Source organism: Triticum dicoccoides, chromosome 5A, assembly GCF_002162155.2.
Source record: "Triticum dicoccoides isolate Atlit2015 ecotype Zavitan chromosome 5A, WEW_v2.0, whole genome shotgun sequence".
Taxonomy (NCBI): Eukaryota; Viridiplantae; Streptophyta; class Magnoliopsida; order Poales; family Poaceae; genus Triticum; species Triticum dicoccoides.
The window spans coordinates 424,500,676-424,518,184 of NC_041388.1; the positions used below are offsets into that span (position 1 = coordinate 424,500,676).

At 42.5% G+C, this 17,509-nt stretch overlaps 1 protein-coding gene across 1 annotated transcript; it reads right to left on the reverse strand.

The window, feature by feature from the left end:
- Positions 1-6,249: 6,249 nt before the first annotated feature.
- LOC119302025 (peptidyl-prolyl cis-trans isomerase FKBP16-4, chloroplastic-like) lies at positions 6,250-11,057 on the reverse strand. The gene is made up of 9 exons (XM_037579036.1): positions 10,816-11,057; positions 10,661-10,722; positions 10,499-10,554; positions 9,750-9,807; positions 8,364-8,438; positions 8,089-8,178; positions 7,564-7,641; positions 6,650-6,690; positions 6,250-6,569 (listed from the first exon to the last, which is right to left on the reverse strand). The coding sequence occupies exons 1-9, from the start codon at positions 10,997-10,999 to the stop codon at positions 6,542-6,544; spliced, it is 672 nt and encodes a 223-aa protein (XP_037434933.1). The 5' UTR covers positions 11,000-11,057; the 3' UTR covers positions 6,250-6,541.
- Positions 11,058-17,509: the final 6,452 nt, after the last annotated feature.

A 17,509-nucleotide genomic window follows, 5' to 3' on the forward strand; every position in this document is an offset into this window, starting at 1 on the left:
CACGGACTGGGTCCATAACCTGAGGATTATCCTCATAGCTGCCAGGAAAGCATATGTCCTTGATGCACCGCTAGGTGAAGCACCCGTTTTCCCTGCAGAACAAGACGTTATGAACGCTTGGCAGACGCGTAGTGATGATTACTCCCTGGTTCAGTACGACATGCTTTACAGCTTAGAACCGGGGCTCCAAAAGCGTTTTGAGCAACACGGAGCATATGAGATGTTCCAAGAGCTAAAAATGGTTTTCCAAGCTCACGCCCGGGTCAAGAGATATGAAGTCTCCGACAAGTTCTACAGTTGTAAGATGGAGGAGAATAGTTCTGTCAGCGAGCATATACTCAAAATGTCTGGGCTGCACAACCGCTTGTCTCAGTTGGGAGTTAATCTCCCGGATGATGCGGTCGTTGACAGAATCCCTCAGTCGCTCCCACCTAGCTACAAGAGCTTTGTGATGAACTTCAATATGCAGGGGATGGAAAAGACCATTCCCGAGGTATATTCAATGCTGAAATTAGCGGAGGTGGAAATCAAAAAGGAACATCAAGTGTTGATGGTGAATAAAACCACTAAGTTCAAGAAAGGCAAGGGTAACAAGAACTTTAAGAAGGACGGCAAGGTAGTTGCCGCGCCCGGTAAGCAAGCTGCCGGGAAGAAGTCAAAGAATGGACCCAAACCTGAGACTGAGTGCTTTTATTGTAAGGGAAACGGTCACTGGAAGCGGAACTGCCCCAAATACTTAGCGGAAAAGAAGGCCGGCAATACCAAAGGTATATGTGATATACATGTTATTGATGTGTACCTAACCAGCGCTCGTAGTAGCTCCTGGGTATTTGATACTGGTGCAGTTGCTCATATCTGTAACTCAAAACAGGAACTGCGGAATAAACAGAGACTGGCGAAGGACGAGGTGACGATGCGCGTCGGGAATGGTTCCAAGGTCGATGTAATCGCCGTCGGCATGCTACCTCTGTATTTACCTACAGGATTAGTTTTAAACCTCAATAATTGTTATTTAGTGCCAGCTTTGAGCATGAATATTGTATCTGGATCTCGTTTTAATGCGAGATGACTACTCATTTAAATCTGAGAATAATGGTTGTTCTATTTATATGAGAGATATGTTTTATGGTCATGCCCCGCTGGTCAATGGCTTATTCTTATTTAATCTCGAACGTGATGTTACACATATTCATAGTGTGAATGCCAAAAGATGTAAGGTTGATAATGATAGTCTCACATACTTATGGCACTGCCGCCTTGGTCACATTGGTGTCAAATGCATGAAGAAACTCCATGAGGATGGACTTTTGGAGTCTCTTGATTATGAATCATTTGACACATGCGAACCATGCCTCATGGGTAAAATGACCAAGACTCCATTCTCCGGAACAATGGAGCGAGCAAGCAACTTATTGGAAATCATACATACTGATGTGTGCGGTCCAATGAGCATCGAGGCTCGCGGTGGCTATCGTTATGTCCTCACCCTCACTGATGACTTAAGTAGATATGGGTATGTCTACTTAATGAAACACAAGTCTGGGACCTTTGAAAAGTTTAAGGAATTTCAGAGTGAGGTTGAGAATCAACGTGACAGGAAAATCAAGTTCTTACGATCAGATCGTGGGGGAGAATATTTGAGTCACAAATTTGGCACGCACTTAAGGAAATGTGGAATAGTTTCACAACTCACGCCGCCTGGAACACCACAGCGTAATGGTGTGTTCGGACGTCGTAATTGCACCCTATTGGATATGGTACGATCTATGATGTCTCTTACCGATCTACCGCTATCATTTTGGGGTTATGCTATAGAGACTGCCGCGTTCACTTTAAATAGGGCTCCGTCGAAATCCGTTGAGACGACACTGTATGAATTGTGGTTTGGTAAGAAACCTAAGCTGTCGTTTCTAAAAGTTTGGGGATGCGATGCTTATGTCAAGAAACTTCAACCTGAAAAGCTCAAACCCAAATCGGAAAAATGCGTCTTCATAGGATACCCTAAAGAAACTATTGGGTATACCTTCTATCTTAGATCCGAAGGCAAGACCTTTGTTGCCAAGAATGGATCCTTTCTAGAGAAAGAGTTTCTCTCGAAAGAAGTAAGTGGGAGGAAAGTAGAACTTGATGAAGTATTGCCTTTTGAACCGGAGAGTGGCGCAGCTCAAGAAATTGTTCCTGAGGTGCCTGCACCGACTAGGGAGGAAGTTAATGATGATGATCATGAAACTTCAGATCAAGTTGCTACTGAACTTCGAAGATCCACAAGGACACGTTCCGCACCAGAGTGGTACGGCAACCCTGTCCTGGATATCATGTTGTTAGACAATGGTGAACCTTCGAACTATGAAGAAGCGATGGCGGGCCCAGATTCCGACAAATGGCTGGAAGCCATAAAATCCGAGATAGGATCCATGTATGAAAACGAAGTATGGACTTTGGCTGACTTGCCCGTTGATCGGCGAGCCATAGAAAATAAATGGATCTTTAAGAAGAAGACAGACACGGATGGTAATGTGACCATCTATAAGGCCCGGCTTGTCGCTAAGGGTTATCGACAAGTTCAAGGGGTTGACTACGATGAGACTTTCTCACCCGTAGTGAAGTTGAAGTCCGTCCGAATCATGTTAGCAGTTGCCATATTCTATGATTATGAGATATGGCAAATGGACGTCAAAACGGCATTCCTTAATGGTTTCCTTAAGGAAGAATTGTATATGATGCAGCCGAAAGGTTTTGTCGATCCGAAGAATGCTGACAAGGTGTGCAAGCTCCAACGCTCAATCTATGGGCTGGTGCAAGCATCTCGGAGTTGGAACATTCGATTTGATGAGATGATCAAAGCGTTTGGGTTTACGCAGACTTATGGAGAAGCATGTGTTTACAAGAAAGTGAGTGGGAGCTCTGTAGCATTTCTCATATTATATGTGGATGACATACTATTGATGGGAAATGATATAAAATTCTTGGAAAGCATAAAGGCCTACTTGAACAAGTGTTTTTCAATGAAGGACCTTGGAGAAGCTGCTTATATATTAGGCATCAAGATCTATAGAGATATATCGAGACGCCTCATTGGTCTTTCACAAAGTACGTACCTTGACAAGATATTGAAGAAGTTCAATATGGATCAGTCCAAGAAGGGGTTCTTGCCTCTATTGCAAGGTATGAGATTGAGCACGGCTCAATGCCCGACCACGGCAGAAGATAGAGAAAAGATGAGTGTTGTCCCCTATGCCTCGGCCATAGGGTCTATCATGTATGCCATGCTGTGTACCAGACCTGATGTAAACCTTGCCTTAAGTTTGGTAGGAAGGTACCAAAGTAATCCCGGCATGGAACACTAGACAACGGTCAAGAATATCCTGAAGTACCTGAAAAGGACTAAGGATATGTTTCTCGTCTATGGAGGTGACGAAGAGCTCATCGTAAAGGGTTACGTCGATGCTAGCTTCGACATAGATCTGGATGACTCTAAGTCACAAACCGGATACATGTATATTTTGAATGGTGGGGCAGTCAGCTGGTGCAGTTGCAAGCAAAGCGTCGTGGCGGGATCTACAGGTGAAGCGGAGTACATGGCAGCCTCGGAGGCAGCACAAGAAGCAATCTGGGTGAAGGAGTTCATTACCGACCTAGGAGTTATTCCCAATGCGTCGGGCCCGATGACTCTCTTCTGTGACAACACTGGAGCTATTGCCCTTGCCAAGGAGCCCAGGTTTCACAGGAAGACCAGGCATATCAAGCGTCGCTTCAACTCCATTCGTGAAAATGTTCAAAATGGAGACATAGATATTTGTAAAGTGCATGCAGACCTGAATGTCGTGGATCCGTTGACTAAACCTCTTCCTCGAGCAAAACATGATCAACACCAGAACTCTATGGGTGTTTGATTCATCACAATGTAACTAGATTATTGACTCTAGTGCAAGTGGGAGACTGTTGGAAATATGCCCTAGAGGCAATAATAAAATGGTTATTGTTATATTTCCTTGTTCATGATAATTGTCTATTGTTCATGCTATAATTGTATTATCCAGAAATCGTAATACATGTGTGAATACATAGACCACAACATGTCCCTAGTGAGCCTCTAGCTGACTAGCTCGTTGATCAACAGATAGTCATGGTTTCCTGACTATGGACATTAGATGTCATTGATAACGGGATCACATCATTAGGAGAATGATGTGATGGACAAGACCCAATCTTAAGCATAGCACAAGATCGTGTAGTTCGTCTGCTAGAGCTTTTCTAAGTGCCAAGTATCATTTCCTTAGACCATGAGATTGTGCAACTCCCGGATACCGTAGGAATGCTTTGGGTGTACCAAACGTCACAACGTAACTGGGTGGCTATAAAGGTGCACTACAGGTATCTCCGAAAGTGTATGTTGGGTTGGCATGAATCGAGACTGGGATTTGTCACTCCGTATGACGGAGAGGTATCTCTGGGCCCACTCGATAATGCATCATCATAATGAGCTCAGTGTGACTAAGTAGTTGATCACGGGATCATGCATTATGGAACGACTAAAGTGACTTGCCGGTAACGAGATTGAACGAGGTATTGTGATACCGACAATCAAATCTCGGGCAAGTACCGATTGACAAAGGGAATTGTATACAGGATTGCTTGAATCCTCGACATCGTGGTTCATCCGATGAGATCATCATGGAACATGTGGGAGCCAACATGGGTATCCAGATCCCGTTGTTGGTTATTGGCCGGAGAGTTGTCTCGGTCATGTCTGCATGGTTCCCGAACCCGTAGGGTCTACACACTTAAGGTTCGATGACGCTAGGGTTATTAGGAAGACTTGTATGTGATTATCGAATGTTGTTCGGAGTCCCGGATGAGATCTCGGACGTCATGAAGAGTTCCGGAATGGTCCGGAGGTGAAGATTTATATGTAGGAAGTTGTCATACGGTCACCGGAAATGTTCGGGGGCGTATCGGTATTGTACCGGGGCCACCGAAGGAGTTCCGGGGGTCCACCGGGAGGGGCCACCTCTCTCGGAGGGCCTAATGGGCTGTTGAGGAAAGGGAACCAGCCCTACATGGGCTGGGCGCACCCCCCCCTTGGGCCCATGCGCCTAGGGTTGGGGGGGGGGGGAAACCGCGCCCCCCTTGCTTGGGGGGCAAGCCCCCTCCCCTTGGCCGCCGCCCCCTCTAGATCCAAGGCGCAAGGGGAGGGCTGCATACAACATCCAAGGCGCAGCCCCTCCCCTCCCCAACACCTCTCCTCCTCCGTAAGAGCTTGGCGAAGCCCTGCCGGAGTACTGCTGCTTCACCACCATCACGCCGTCGTGCTGCTGTTGGAGCCCTCTTCCTCAACCTCTCCCTCCTCCTTGCTGGATCAAGGCGCGGGAGACGTCCTCGCTCCGTACGTGTGTTGAACGCGGAGGCGCCGTCCGTTCGGCGCTAGGATCTTCGGTGATTTGGATCACGACGAGTACGACTTCATCATCCCCGTTCTCTTGAACGCTTCCGCTTGCGATCTACAAGGGTATGTAGATGCACTCCTCTCCCTCTCGTTGCTAGATGACTCCATAGATTGATCTTGGTGATGCGTAGAAAATTTTAAATTTCTGCTACGATCCCCAACAACACCTTCCCTAAGCACCTATACCTTAGAGGGGATGACTTGTGCCCTAAGGCCTCACACGTTTCCCTCTTCACCATTCTCTCGCGCCCACCAGGGGCTATTCTCGCCGTGACGAGCGGTTTGTTGTGTAATATTTGATGCATTTTTTTGCATTTTCCAAAAGAAAAACTCAATATGGCATATTTTACAAGCTATTACTTAGTTTAGGGTTATTCCAACATTTCACACCATAATCCAATTGATTCCTTTCGAAATGAGCATTATTATTCTGTTCATTTTACATTTTTTACATCATCATATGTAGGTCAGTTATTCTTACCATTGGCTCATTATCTTGTGATTATGACTACTACCTACCAGTTTTTTGTGGTGAACGTCTACGAGTACTCATGCTTATAGTCTGCAGAAACTATCCGAATTAACGCGTGTGTTATTCCGTATTGCCTGAATACATATCGCTACTAAGAGCATCTAGGAATTTCCTATTTGGTGCTCGCATCACTACTAAGGGCAGCCATTGGATTGCAATAGGAGGCATATTTTGACAGCTATAGTACCGGCAAAAAGTCAACTGCAGAGGAACTGAAACCCTTAAAATCAAGTACTGGAACTAAAAAATAATATCAAAAGTCAGAACAAGATGATGAAGCTGCAAAGGCTATACAAGTGAGAACTGTGTGTGTTACAGACAGAGACAGAGAGGGATTGTACCTGAAAAAAATGCAAAAAGGAATTGAATATATACTATAATTTATGGAACTTGCTTATTCTCCAACCAGCCAAAAAAAAGCCTCCAAAGTCAAATATTACATTATGGTGCACTTATTTACACAATAGCACCACTGAAATCTGATACATCTAGCCCCCTTTCTTGCAGTAACACTCTCCAGCATGTTCAAATATACATCATTTTCTGCAGAAGTCAATGCACAATTATCCTTCAACGATCTTCACAGGACTCCTGTGAAACAGATTGTTTTTCATTAGTAATGGCAAGAAAAAAATAATATCATGTGCATATTATCTAATAACTGCACATACCCGAATGGACTCTGTTTGATTGATAGTAGTTCGACATCCAGCTGTTAAAAACAGATAAACATTGAGTAAATAGCAAAAAATCACCACAATTGGCGTTAGGATTTCAAAAAATTACCACTTTTTTTCTTCACTAAAACCTACTGGTATTGGAGCAAAATTTAGCAAAAAACATGTATGCTTGTTTTTTTTAAGTTGACACGATTATAACAGGGATGGCCCGCGTATAAGCACTAATGTGGCATAAAAGTCAACACCGTTTGTTTGACCGTTACATTGGACGTGTTATGACCAGGGGTGGGGGGGGGGCACCTATCAGTTCTATCCCCGTCAATAAAATTCCCCCATGGGAAAAAAAGATCCCCCGCACACGAGGCCTCCCGTCGGAGCTGACCCGTGCCATCAGCCCTACATCCCCGCCGTCAGCCTAGATCCCATCCATCACCAACCCCACATCCCAACAAAGTTACACTGGCAACAAGCTGAAGAAGAATGGAATAACTATTGATGTAAATGGCGGTAAAACTGTGTCTATCATAGCTTGCCACAGAACTAGTCAAGACTTGTTAAACATTTAACGGTTTAAAAGTTATTAAAAAATATGAAATAAATAGGAGAGGCTCACTCTAATTTAATAAAATAATCCAACGGTGTGATTGTGAAAATATGCATTGATGTGTCCTCGGCGAAAAAAACAAGCATTTCAACTCACTGCAAGATCAATATATACTAAAACATTTGTTATTTTTGTCCAGCACACATCCAGACATATTTTTTCAATCCCACCGTTGGATCATGTTATATTATAGGTGTGTTGGTTCGGTATTTTTTTCAAAAATTTTGAGAACTTTTGAGAACTAGTTCTGTGGTAAGCTATTGTAGAAAATCCTACTCCATGAAGATAAATGACTGTTTACCTCAATAGTTGCATTAGGAGGAATTTCTTGAACGCCCTTTTTTCCATAAGCTAGCTCAGGAGGAACAATAACCAACCTCTGAAATTTTCATTATTGTCATATTGCAGAATGAAAGTGATCTCCACATAAGAAATCATGACAGGAGCCGAATTTGTATGTGTGTTCATGCCTCAAAATACTCACATGTATAAAGTGGTCACTGAAAATAAATAATTCATCGGAACCGAGAAATAATTGTTATGTAATCTTTATACTTATATGAAGCTAAAATGAATATACGCTTTTTGACATGATGCAGGCAACTTAGCATATTTCATAATCATCAATAAATGAAAAAACCTCTAAAAGTCATCAATACTATCATTTGTAAGGGTTGACTGATGGAAGCTTAATTATCTGTGGCAGAGCATCATGTTCTGTAACTGGTATCAACATACCTTAGCTCTCTACAAAGTCACAGGATTGTTTATTTGAAAATAAAAGGTTGCAGAGCAAAACCAAAATGAAACCATAGAAATTACTCACCTGGCCTCCAACTTTCATTCCCTCAACCCCGAGATCCAATCCTTTTAGAACATTGCCTCTTTCAGAATTGCCAACATCAAACCCATACGGCTACAGATGATTTAAGACAAGTAAACGAAAGTTAAACCAGGAAAACTATATTTGAAGTACAGTCACTTTTCAAATACTGCATCGCACAACTATCATACTTGAATGAAATATGGCTACAGATAATTTACTGAAGAGTATTGCTAATTTATCCTACACAGAAAGAAGCCAAAAATGTAAGGCAATACCGTTCCACCAGTGACACCGAGGCCCTGCCTACTTGTCATGAATGTTATGCCCTTCCACTTGGCCACGTAATGTACCTACACTCAGATAGGCATTGATCATCATACTTGAAAAAAATGAAGCTGAAAACAAATTGCAACTTTTCTAAACATTCATCTAGCTAGTGTATGAATAAGTGAACACATATGGGTTGGAACACTAGTAGGTAATGTAAGGTTTCTTTAGGCCAATGTTGCAATTTTCAGGAGGGGGAATTCACTCTTGTCCAAAATCATCAATAATAATAACAATTCTGGAACTTCATATTAGAATAAAATGCCGAAAAGGACCAAAACAACTCAGGCCTTTTTTGGAACAAGGGGGTTATGTAGGAATTTCATAGGAATGAAATCCTATAGGAGTTTTTCCTATGTCACCCTTCCGATTGAAAGGGTTTGCTTGAAGAATTCCCATAGGAACCCTTCCTTTCCTCCACTTGCTGGAGGATCCTAAACATTTGCTCAAACCTCATGTTTTCAATTCCTTTGATAAGTCCAGTAAAACATGTCTCTTTATCTCTCCTCTTTTCTCTCTTTTCAAGAGATGGTTTCCTGCAAAGCGTCCAAACAACTATGTTGTACTAGTACATTGGCACGTGCAAAGCATGGCCAAAGTTTATTGCACATTGGGTATGGTTTTAGCAGACCCAGAACAGTCTTGCTGACGCGATTTGGTGCACTGCCAGTGCGTGTACTGTGAGAGGAGCGGCGCCAGACCAGCTACACACACTGATGGACGTAGCAGCAAATCAGATGAACTTTTCCTGCAACAAGTGCAGCGCCTTTGTTCTACTGTAGCATGCACGGTAGCTGCGAATCCCAACAATTTGAACCATCCAATGGCCTCTATCAATGGTCCATATTGTTTCTTGGTTTTGTGATTTGAATGTTTAAAACAGATACACTATATAGTAGTAGTATATATGTTGTATGATTCATGTGTTTTAGATTCCTATAAGATTCGACAAGACATGACATCTAATTCCTGCACTTTTCCTATTCCTATGATTTTCCTAGCCTACATTCCAAACAGGGCCTCAAGCAAAAACATAACAAAACAAAACAAAAGGATAGCTGTGTTATGTACATGCTTGAAAAGGAATGTTGTTACAGTTATAAGATGTCACCTTTTTATGCAATGATTTATAGTAATATAAAACCAGAGAGTCAAATTAATTAAACTACATGGTTTCAAGGAGGTAACAAAAAGTTTGCACAATTCAGATTTCCCATTTCATGATACCTCGGCATCATCAGTTCTTCTCATAAGTAGAGATTCATTTATGCAAATGCAAATGCAAATGATTTAGAAATGCTAGATAAAATGCAAATACTGGTGGTGGTACATACTGCGACACGTGATCCCTTAACTGCTTTGGCCCCACCTCCTACTTTGATGTCATAGTACCTGCTCAACACTTTGTAATTAAGTTACGTCACATTCAGGTGATGACAATTTAATTAGCAAAGCATGCTTCGGCTTATAAGTCCAACAAAAAGAAAACATACACAGCAAATCTTCAACAACTATTTTCACATACTGTGAACAGATTCAATCTTATTTTGTAAGATCGGTTAGCTTAGAATGCACGTATCACTAAGCTTAGACGCCTTATCTAGGACAATATGAGGTTAGGAGCTACACGTCCACCAAAACACCATGTAACTGGCTTGATGCACTAACCATTCTACAGTCTGTAGAGCTTATTAATTGCTGGTCCAATTTACACTAATACACCTACACAGCACCAGAGGTAAAGTGCACCTAGGACCATGGTTTTCACTTTCAGAAAAAATTCAGCAACAACCGAGATCACCGAAATTCAGTGATTCCAGTGATTTCGGTTCGCATTTCGGCCAAAGGACCAAAATATTCAGTCGAATCCAGTTAAGTATTTGAAAATTTATTTGGATTCCTGTGTACTACTGAAATTGCTGAAATATTTCTGTCGAAAGGTAAATATTTCAGTGTCTACTGAAAGTCTGAAATTAGTACTATTCAGTGAATTTCATCGAAATCTCACTGAAAGTGAAAAAAACCATGCTTAGGACTAGCAGTAGACTATATCTCGGGGTAAATCAGCAAAGAGTATGCATACTTGATGCCATTAGGCAGAGTAATGAAGTCGCTCTCCGGAATCTTGTTGCTCCTGAACTGCCCAAATCAACCGAGCAAACAGCAAAAAATCTCAGCCCAGTCTCATCGGATGCCAAAGCCTGAACAACTGAAGCAGGACACGGTCGGGCACACGGGTTCTTACAACTCTCCTGCTGGTCGACACGGCGCCAGCCTCCCCTCCTCCGGCGACGCCAATCCCCACGGCTGGGCCATAAAAACCATCAACAACGCACGTGCTGACAGGCAGGTGGTGATAAAACTGGATCAGGAAATGACTGACGGGGAGGCGTCAGGAACCTGCGGTGGCGGCGGCTAGCGAGGCGAACCATCGCCGGGTGGTTGATGGCCCTTCCGGGGAGGCGTCCGCGCGGCAGGCGAAGGCGGCCGGCCGCGGCCGCCGGGCCGTCTTGGACGCGGTGGGGAAGGAGAGCGGGAGGGCGCGGCGCGGGGACAGGGCGGGCAGGAGGGATGAGAGCTCCATTGGTGGTGCGGACGACGATGCGAGGCGGTAGCAGCGGGGGCGCTTGTTTGATTTGGTTTTGGATATTTTTGTGGGGCTGGATCGTGTGGACTTGACGTTCGTGGCCCCTGAAATTTCCAAGCTGCTCAACTGGCGAGGCCACTTCCAAACAAGCCGGGGGAATCTTCGACTTTCAGCCGGGTTCGGCTCCTATCCAGTCGAGTTTTTCTTTGAAGGAACGCCACGCCACTTACTTTATTAATCGATCGTAAAACACTAGCATTGAGTTCATGAGCATCTATCCAATTATTCTCTCGGTTTCAAAATAAGTGTCTCAACTTTAATACTTCCTCTGTTCACATTTATAAAACGTTCTAGACGGTTCAGACAGCTTCCAAAACAGTTCAAAATCAGCTGTCTAAAACGACTTATAAAAAGGAGCGGAGGGAGTATAACTTTATATTAAAGTTAGTGTAAGATTGAGACGCTTATTATGGGACGGTGGGAGTACAAGATAAATAAATGGGTTTCGTAACAATTTTGCTTAGTTAGTGGATAGTGCCATTGGCCTCCTGCCTGTGGTGTTTGAACCGGATGTTTCCAATCATCGTAGCGTGATCAACACAATCTGCAAGTATAGTAACCTCTTTTATCCACCAGGCAGGCAGTCGTGCCACCACAAGCTTCATCAACTTTAATACAACCTAATTCAGCAATAATATGATTAATTCCCATCGATGCCATCAAAATTAATCCTTTCTTCATAGCTAGAGCTTCCATCATCGATGCTTCGGCTGCATAGGAAATCAAATGATCCCGTGGCAGCAACAAAATTATCATACCCATCATAGATTACTGCACCAGTCGAGAGAGACCTTAAGCATTGACGTTCAATTTAAAGAGGCCATTGATGGCGTGCTCCATTTCACACTTTCCCTCGGGGCAACTCTCAGTACATTCTCAGGGAAATTGTTACACATGGATAAAATAGATAATTTCTAGTTACCAATTGGTGAGGTGTTCTCTCTGTGAGTAACCGATCTTCTGATGCGTCAGAGGTATCAGACCGAAACTGATATAATTTCAGACAAACCCAAAAGTGGCATGCCAAGGAAATGCCCCTTCGGCGAATCAATTAGCTCTTCCAACACAGTTGATCCCAACATTCCACAAACGAAGTATTAACAATGGCAGTTTCTAGATCAAGAATTTTTCATAATTCCTTAGTTGAGTAGCACTCGCCGAAAAGATGCATAAAATCTTCAGCGAACAGATGGCAAATAGGAATTGTCCATCATTACCAATATGCTGGTTAAAGAGTTTGACTTCATTGGGGATAGCACCATGCATGGCCTTCCATATAATTTTTTCACTTTTCCAGGGACTACAAACTTTCATATCTTATGCTAAATAGGATTAGTACCACTAGAGGACAAAGAAATATTATGTGACATATTACCGAATTGGTGTCTTCCACTCAATGTGATACATAGAGTTTACTGAGAACGTTCCAAACCGGTTATTATGTCATGCCACGTAATCATCAAAACCATTTGGACTAAGAGGAATCCTCAAAATTCTGGAAGCATCAACACATGAAAATATTGAATAGATCAAGTTATCCTCCCATTCGCATGAAACAGGTGAAAATATTGAATAGATCAGGTTCTCCTCCCATTCGCCTGAGAGGAATCCTCAACAATTAAGTCTCACACCTTGCTAGAATACCTCCCCTCAGTATCAGAAGTTTTCTATTTGGACTAGAGGGAATCCATGGATCCCTCCAAATATCAATAGATTCTCCATTCCCAACTCTTTAAATACATTCCATTTTAAAAGTCTGGATACCATCAAATATACTTTGCAATGTGTATGATGGACCTTTTTTCAGACCCGCTTCAAGAATGCTTTGGTTTGGATAATATTTGGCCTTCAAAATCCTTGTGCATAGTGAATCGTTATTACATAAAAGTCGCCAAAACTGTTTAGCAAACATAGAAGATTGAAATAATGAAAACCCCTATATCAAGTCCTTCATGTTTCTTAGGAAACAAAGTTTCCACCATACAAACCAATGCATTTCCTTTGCAGTCAACTTGTTAATGTACACCTACAATAGCCGTCAAAATATGATGTCTAGTTGCAATCCACCCCAACTCCCAACCCTAGCCACCTCCGCAAGTGTTCCTACATGTCACTGCCTCATTCCCCCCTCCTTTCCCCTATCCGGCGGCCTCATCGACGACAAGAGGAGTGGGGACTAGTCCGTCTTATTTTCTATTTCTTAGGTTTTTGTTTCTCTGGCGACGTCGATAATGTGGTGGCAGCGATGGCGTGTTAAAAGAAGGTATCTTCCATCTCTGCCTACCTCGATGTCCGATCCGGCATCAACAAAGGCATGCGTGAGTTTGTGTGCCTAGATCTGTTGGCTCCTTTCAAATATTTGCGGTTGATGTGTCTTTCAAGGAGAGATATTGGCTGGCTATTGACCGTTTTGTATGGAGTTGTCTGTCCATTATACTCCCCGGTTGGTATAAGAACCGGGACTAAAGAAAATTTTATGATTTAAACTCTAATCATCCCTCATCACTGCTCAATTTAACCTCTAATCTCTAATCACCCCTCATCACTGCTTAATTTAATCTCTAATCACCCCTCGTCATTCCAAATCATCTAACTTCCCGACCGGTCACCCATCCTCTCACTACTCCAGCCTAAGCACGCTTAACTTCCGGGTTCTATTCCCCCTCATTTCCAAGTCTGCACTTGTTGTTTTCTTGATAATAGTAAGATGTCAATCCTATTAACCCTCAGGAGTTTAGCTTGAGCATGAAGTCACACGTTTCACTGTTTGAGTTTGAAACTATTATTCTAAAAAACAATAATTATTTATTACACGAATATTTCTTGAATAAGTAGTTTGACCAGATTTGACCAAAATTCAAAAAATTGAAATAATTATTTAGTAACACTAATATTCTTGAAAAATTATGTAGTAACACTAATACTTCTTGAATAAGTAGTTTGACCATAGTTTGACTAGATTTAACCAAAATTAAAAAAAACTAAAATTTGAGCATATCTTTTTTTCCTTTTAGAATTTGAGGATTCTAAAAATTTGCAAACAGGCCGTAGGCTGTCAAAATCGAATGCGGATTTTCGTACATGTCTAAATTTAAGTTTTTAAATTTTCCTAACTAGTAGATGTAGTAACATAACTATATCTCGAAGGATTTTATTTTTTAAAGTTTTTATCAATTTCTTTTATTTTTTAAAAACTGAAATGGCGATATGCGCGCGGGGAAGGGGGGGGGGTAGAGTTTGAGAAGTGAGCCCTTTATTCCAAGTTTGAGACACGAACCATGACAAAAGGGCATCGCACCTTTAGTCCCTGTTCATATCTCGAACCGGGACTAAAGGTCTAATCTTTAGTCCCGGTTTGAGACACGAATCGGGACTAGATGTGACCAAAGTCCTGTTTTCTACTAGTGTTCATCTTTGCAGCAATGGAGGAACTCAGTGACGACAAAGCCCGTGCTATGGTCGTCTTCTTATCCAGGGTGACCTTTTAAGCCAGCAAAGTCTGTAGCCTAGTGCGTACTCAACCATGAAACCTCCCGCTCAGCGGCTCCGCCTCTGTCCTGTGTCTGAAGCTCTGTTCTGCAGGCAAGTAGTAGCATATTCACAGCTTGATCACAACAATATGTGTATTACTATTACACAATAGAACACTCACAATTATGTTCGTTTTACAAAAATAAATAAATAAACCATGGCCTATGTAATTTTTCAACATTCAAACAATAGATTCAAGTTACGAGATCCAATCAACGCAACATTTAACATTACTAGCATATATAATTGCCAGAACTTTGTTCATACGATTTTATAGCGTAGCGACGGCTGCTGAGCTTGTTAACATTTAGCTTGACCGTGGAGGGAACTTTCCCCACAATGTATCTTTCAATAGCCCTGAGCCCTCTATAGCCTTCGTCGAGCATACGCCAGTCTAACACTGTGTAGCATCCAGCAATTCTGTCGTCAAAAGTCCTATCAAGGTCTTCAGAGCCATTATCACATATGGTGTCCAACGTAAGGCGCTCGAGTGACGTTGCATTCTCAAGAATATGACAGGTTAGCTCGACCATGCTCTTTGCAGCGCAGAAGAGCTTGATCGTCACATTCTTGATGTTGCCATGCCGGTGTCCTGGCATCTGCCTCAGACGCGTGTATCCGGAAATCAATTCATGCCTTACGCTAGTCTGTAATACCTGTGTGCATAGGAAGAACATGCATGTTACAGTTAGTAGTTCCTCTACATGCAGATGCTGATATCATTGCAAGCTTGAGGAGAAGTGACTTACAGCCAAGACAAAATTCTCCAAGACGGGACAAGCATCCAGAAAAGAAACGAGAGAAAAATAATCGTAGCCTGGGGAAAAGCCCTTCATCCCTCAATCACAAAGAGAAATCCACAAGTTCTTGAGGTAGAGGAATTTGACAGGTAAGATTGGCGTATTGAGCACCTGCATAGATATGTCAAGGTTATGTCATGATTACTGCAATATGATTAATGCATGATGATCAAATCTATTGCTAGCCATCCTTTCAGAGTACTGACGGAAAAAAAAACTTGGGGGTTTTTACCTCCCCGGTCGATCCTAGGCTGAGGGTTTCATGATTTGGCATAATGGACGGAAGCTTGGCACGAGCATAATGAATGACGTTAGATTCGTAAAAATCCAGCATTTGGAGGTCCTTCACTTGCAATACATCTCCAACTGGAACTTTCTCTGGTTGGCTATCGATGCGAACAATCCAAAGATTTGGAGCTTCATTTTCTATCTTTTTTAGAGCTCCGCACTGCAGCACCACCAGGCAGTTGAGCCTGTGTAGCAGGCAAGGTATCTTCAGGTGAATGACGTTACCGCATTTAGTGAGATTCAGCTCCTCCATAGAAAAAGAATTAGAAAGTAGGCACCCTAACTCATCTCCTGTAATGTCCACCCTAAACAGATGCAGCCTTGTCAAGCGAGCAAGTCCGGCAACAGGGTGGAAGGCACAACTGGCGAGGTGAAGATGCCGAATCGAGTTTCCACTCCCGTTGGAAAAAACTGAGCAGGGGAAGTTGTAAGGCACCCATTCGTACCCGTTGTGAGGCCCGCATCTGTACTTTCTCCGGTGCTGTCATTTTAGACAAGAATAGAGTCAAACATTTCAAATTTTGACTACTAATATTTCCACAAATAGTTAGATTGAATATTTCAAAAATCATACTATCATATATGTGAACTTATCTCCAAAAATACCTCCACAATATCCAAATTATTTTGGATATAATAAACATAATGCAATGAAAATTGATGGTCAAAGTAGTACTCCCTCCATTCCTTTTTAGTCCGCATATAAGGTTTGGTCAAAGTCAAATTTTGTAGAGTTTGACTAATTTTATATTAAAAAATATAAACATTCACAATATGAAATCAACATTATCAGATGCACCATGAAACGTATTTTCATACTATATAGTTTTAGTATTGTAGATGTTCATATTTTTTTATATAAATTTGGTCAAACTTTGTGTAGTTTGACTTTGACCGAATCTTATATGCGGAGTAAAAAGAAACGGAGGGAGTAGTATTTAGGATGGCATTGAGGTCCAGAACAATAGCTTTCAGAAGACCAGAGAAAGTAGTATACCATTGGCACTGAAAGTACGACTTCTTCAATACCCGGAGTAACGGCAATCTGAAGCCACCTGTTCAGATCACGAATGTTGAAACCAGAACCACAGTGATGAAGCTTGAATGTCTTCACACCAATGCCCGAGTGTTTTCTCAAAACGCGGTAAACTCTGTTTTCGAAAGTTCGTGCAAGTTCACGTTTTCGACGTGCATTTCCAGTCAGGCCGAGTGTTTCCCTTGTGAAGATGAGGTTGGGACAGCTTGTCCAGGAACTTAATAACGCGCGAGATACACAACCAGGTCGAGCAGCATCCCGCAGTGGCAGCAAGGAAAGTATATGATCCCATATGTCCTGCATGCACACGAACGGGAGAAAAGTTAACATTGGAATTGTGGAGGCGAGCCGATTCTTCAACTAGGGGAAATAGGACGATATGGAAGTTGACATGACACGCTAGGTGCTCAAACCTTTTTCCCCTTAGAGATTTTCTCGCAAAAACCTAGTTGCAGCAAAAACTTGAACAATCCAGTAATACTTGTGAATCCCAGTTCTAAAACTCTGAAAGTGCTTCTAAGCTAAGCTAGATCATTCAGCTATATGTACCAACCATGTGTGTTTCATAGGCGGACGCACCTTTGGAAGCTCTGGCACTGAATACCTCCTTCTTTTGGCAGCTTGACGAGCATCCTCTTCTTGTCGACAGGGCGAGCTCTTTCTCTTGGCCACCGGCGCAATCGACGTACCTACAGCACACCGTTCATGGACCATGGATGGTCATGAAAAGTGCAAACATTGACATGAGTTGACAAGAAAAGCCCAGGTCTCATGCCACGCATGTTCAGTACC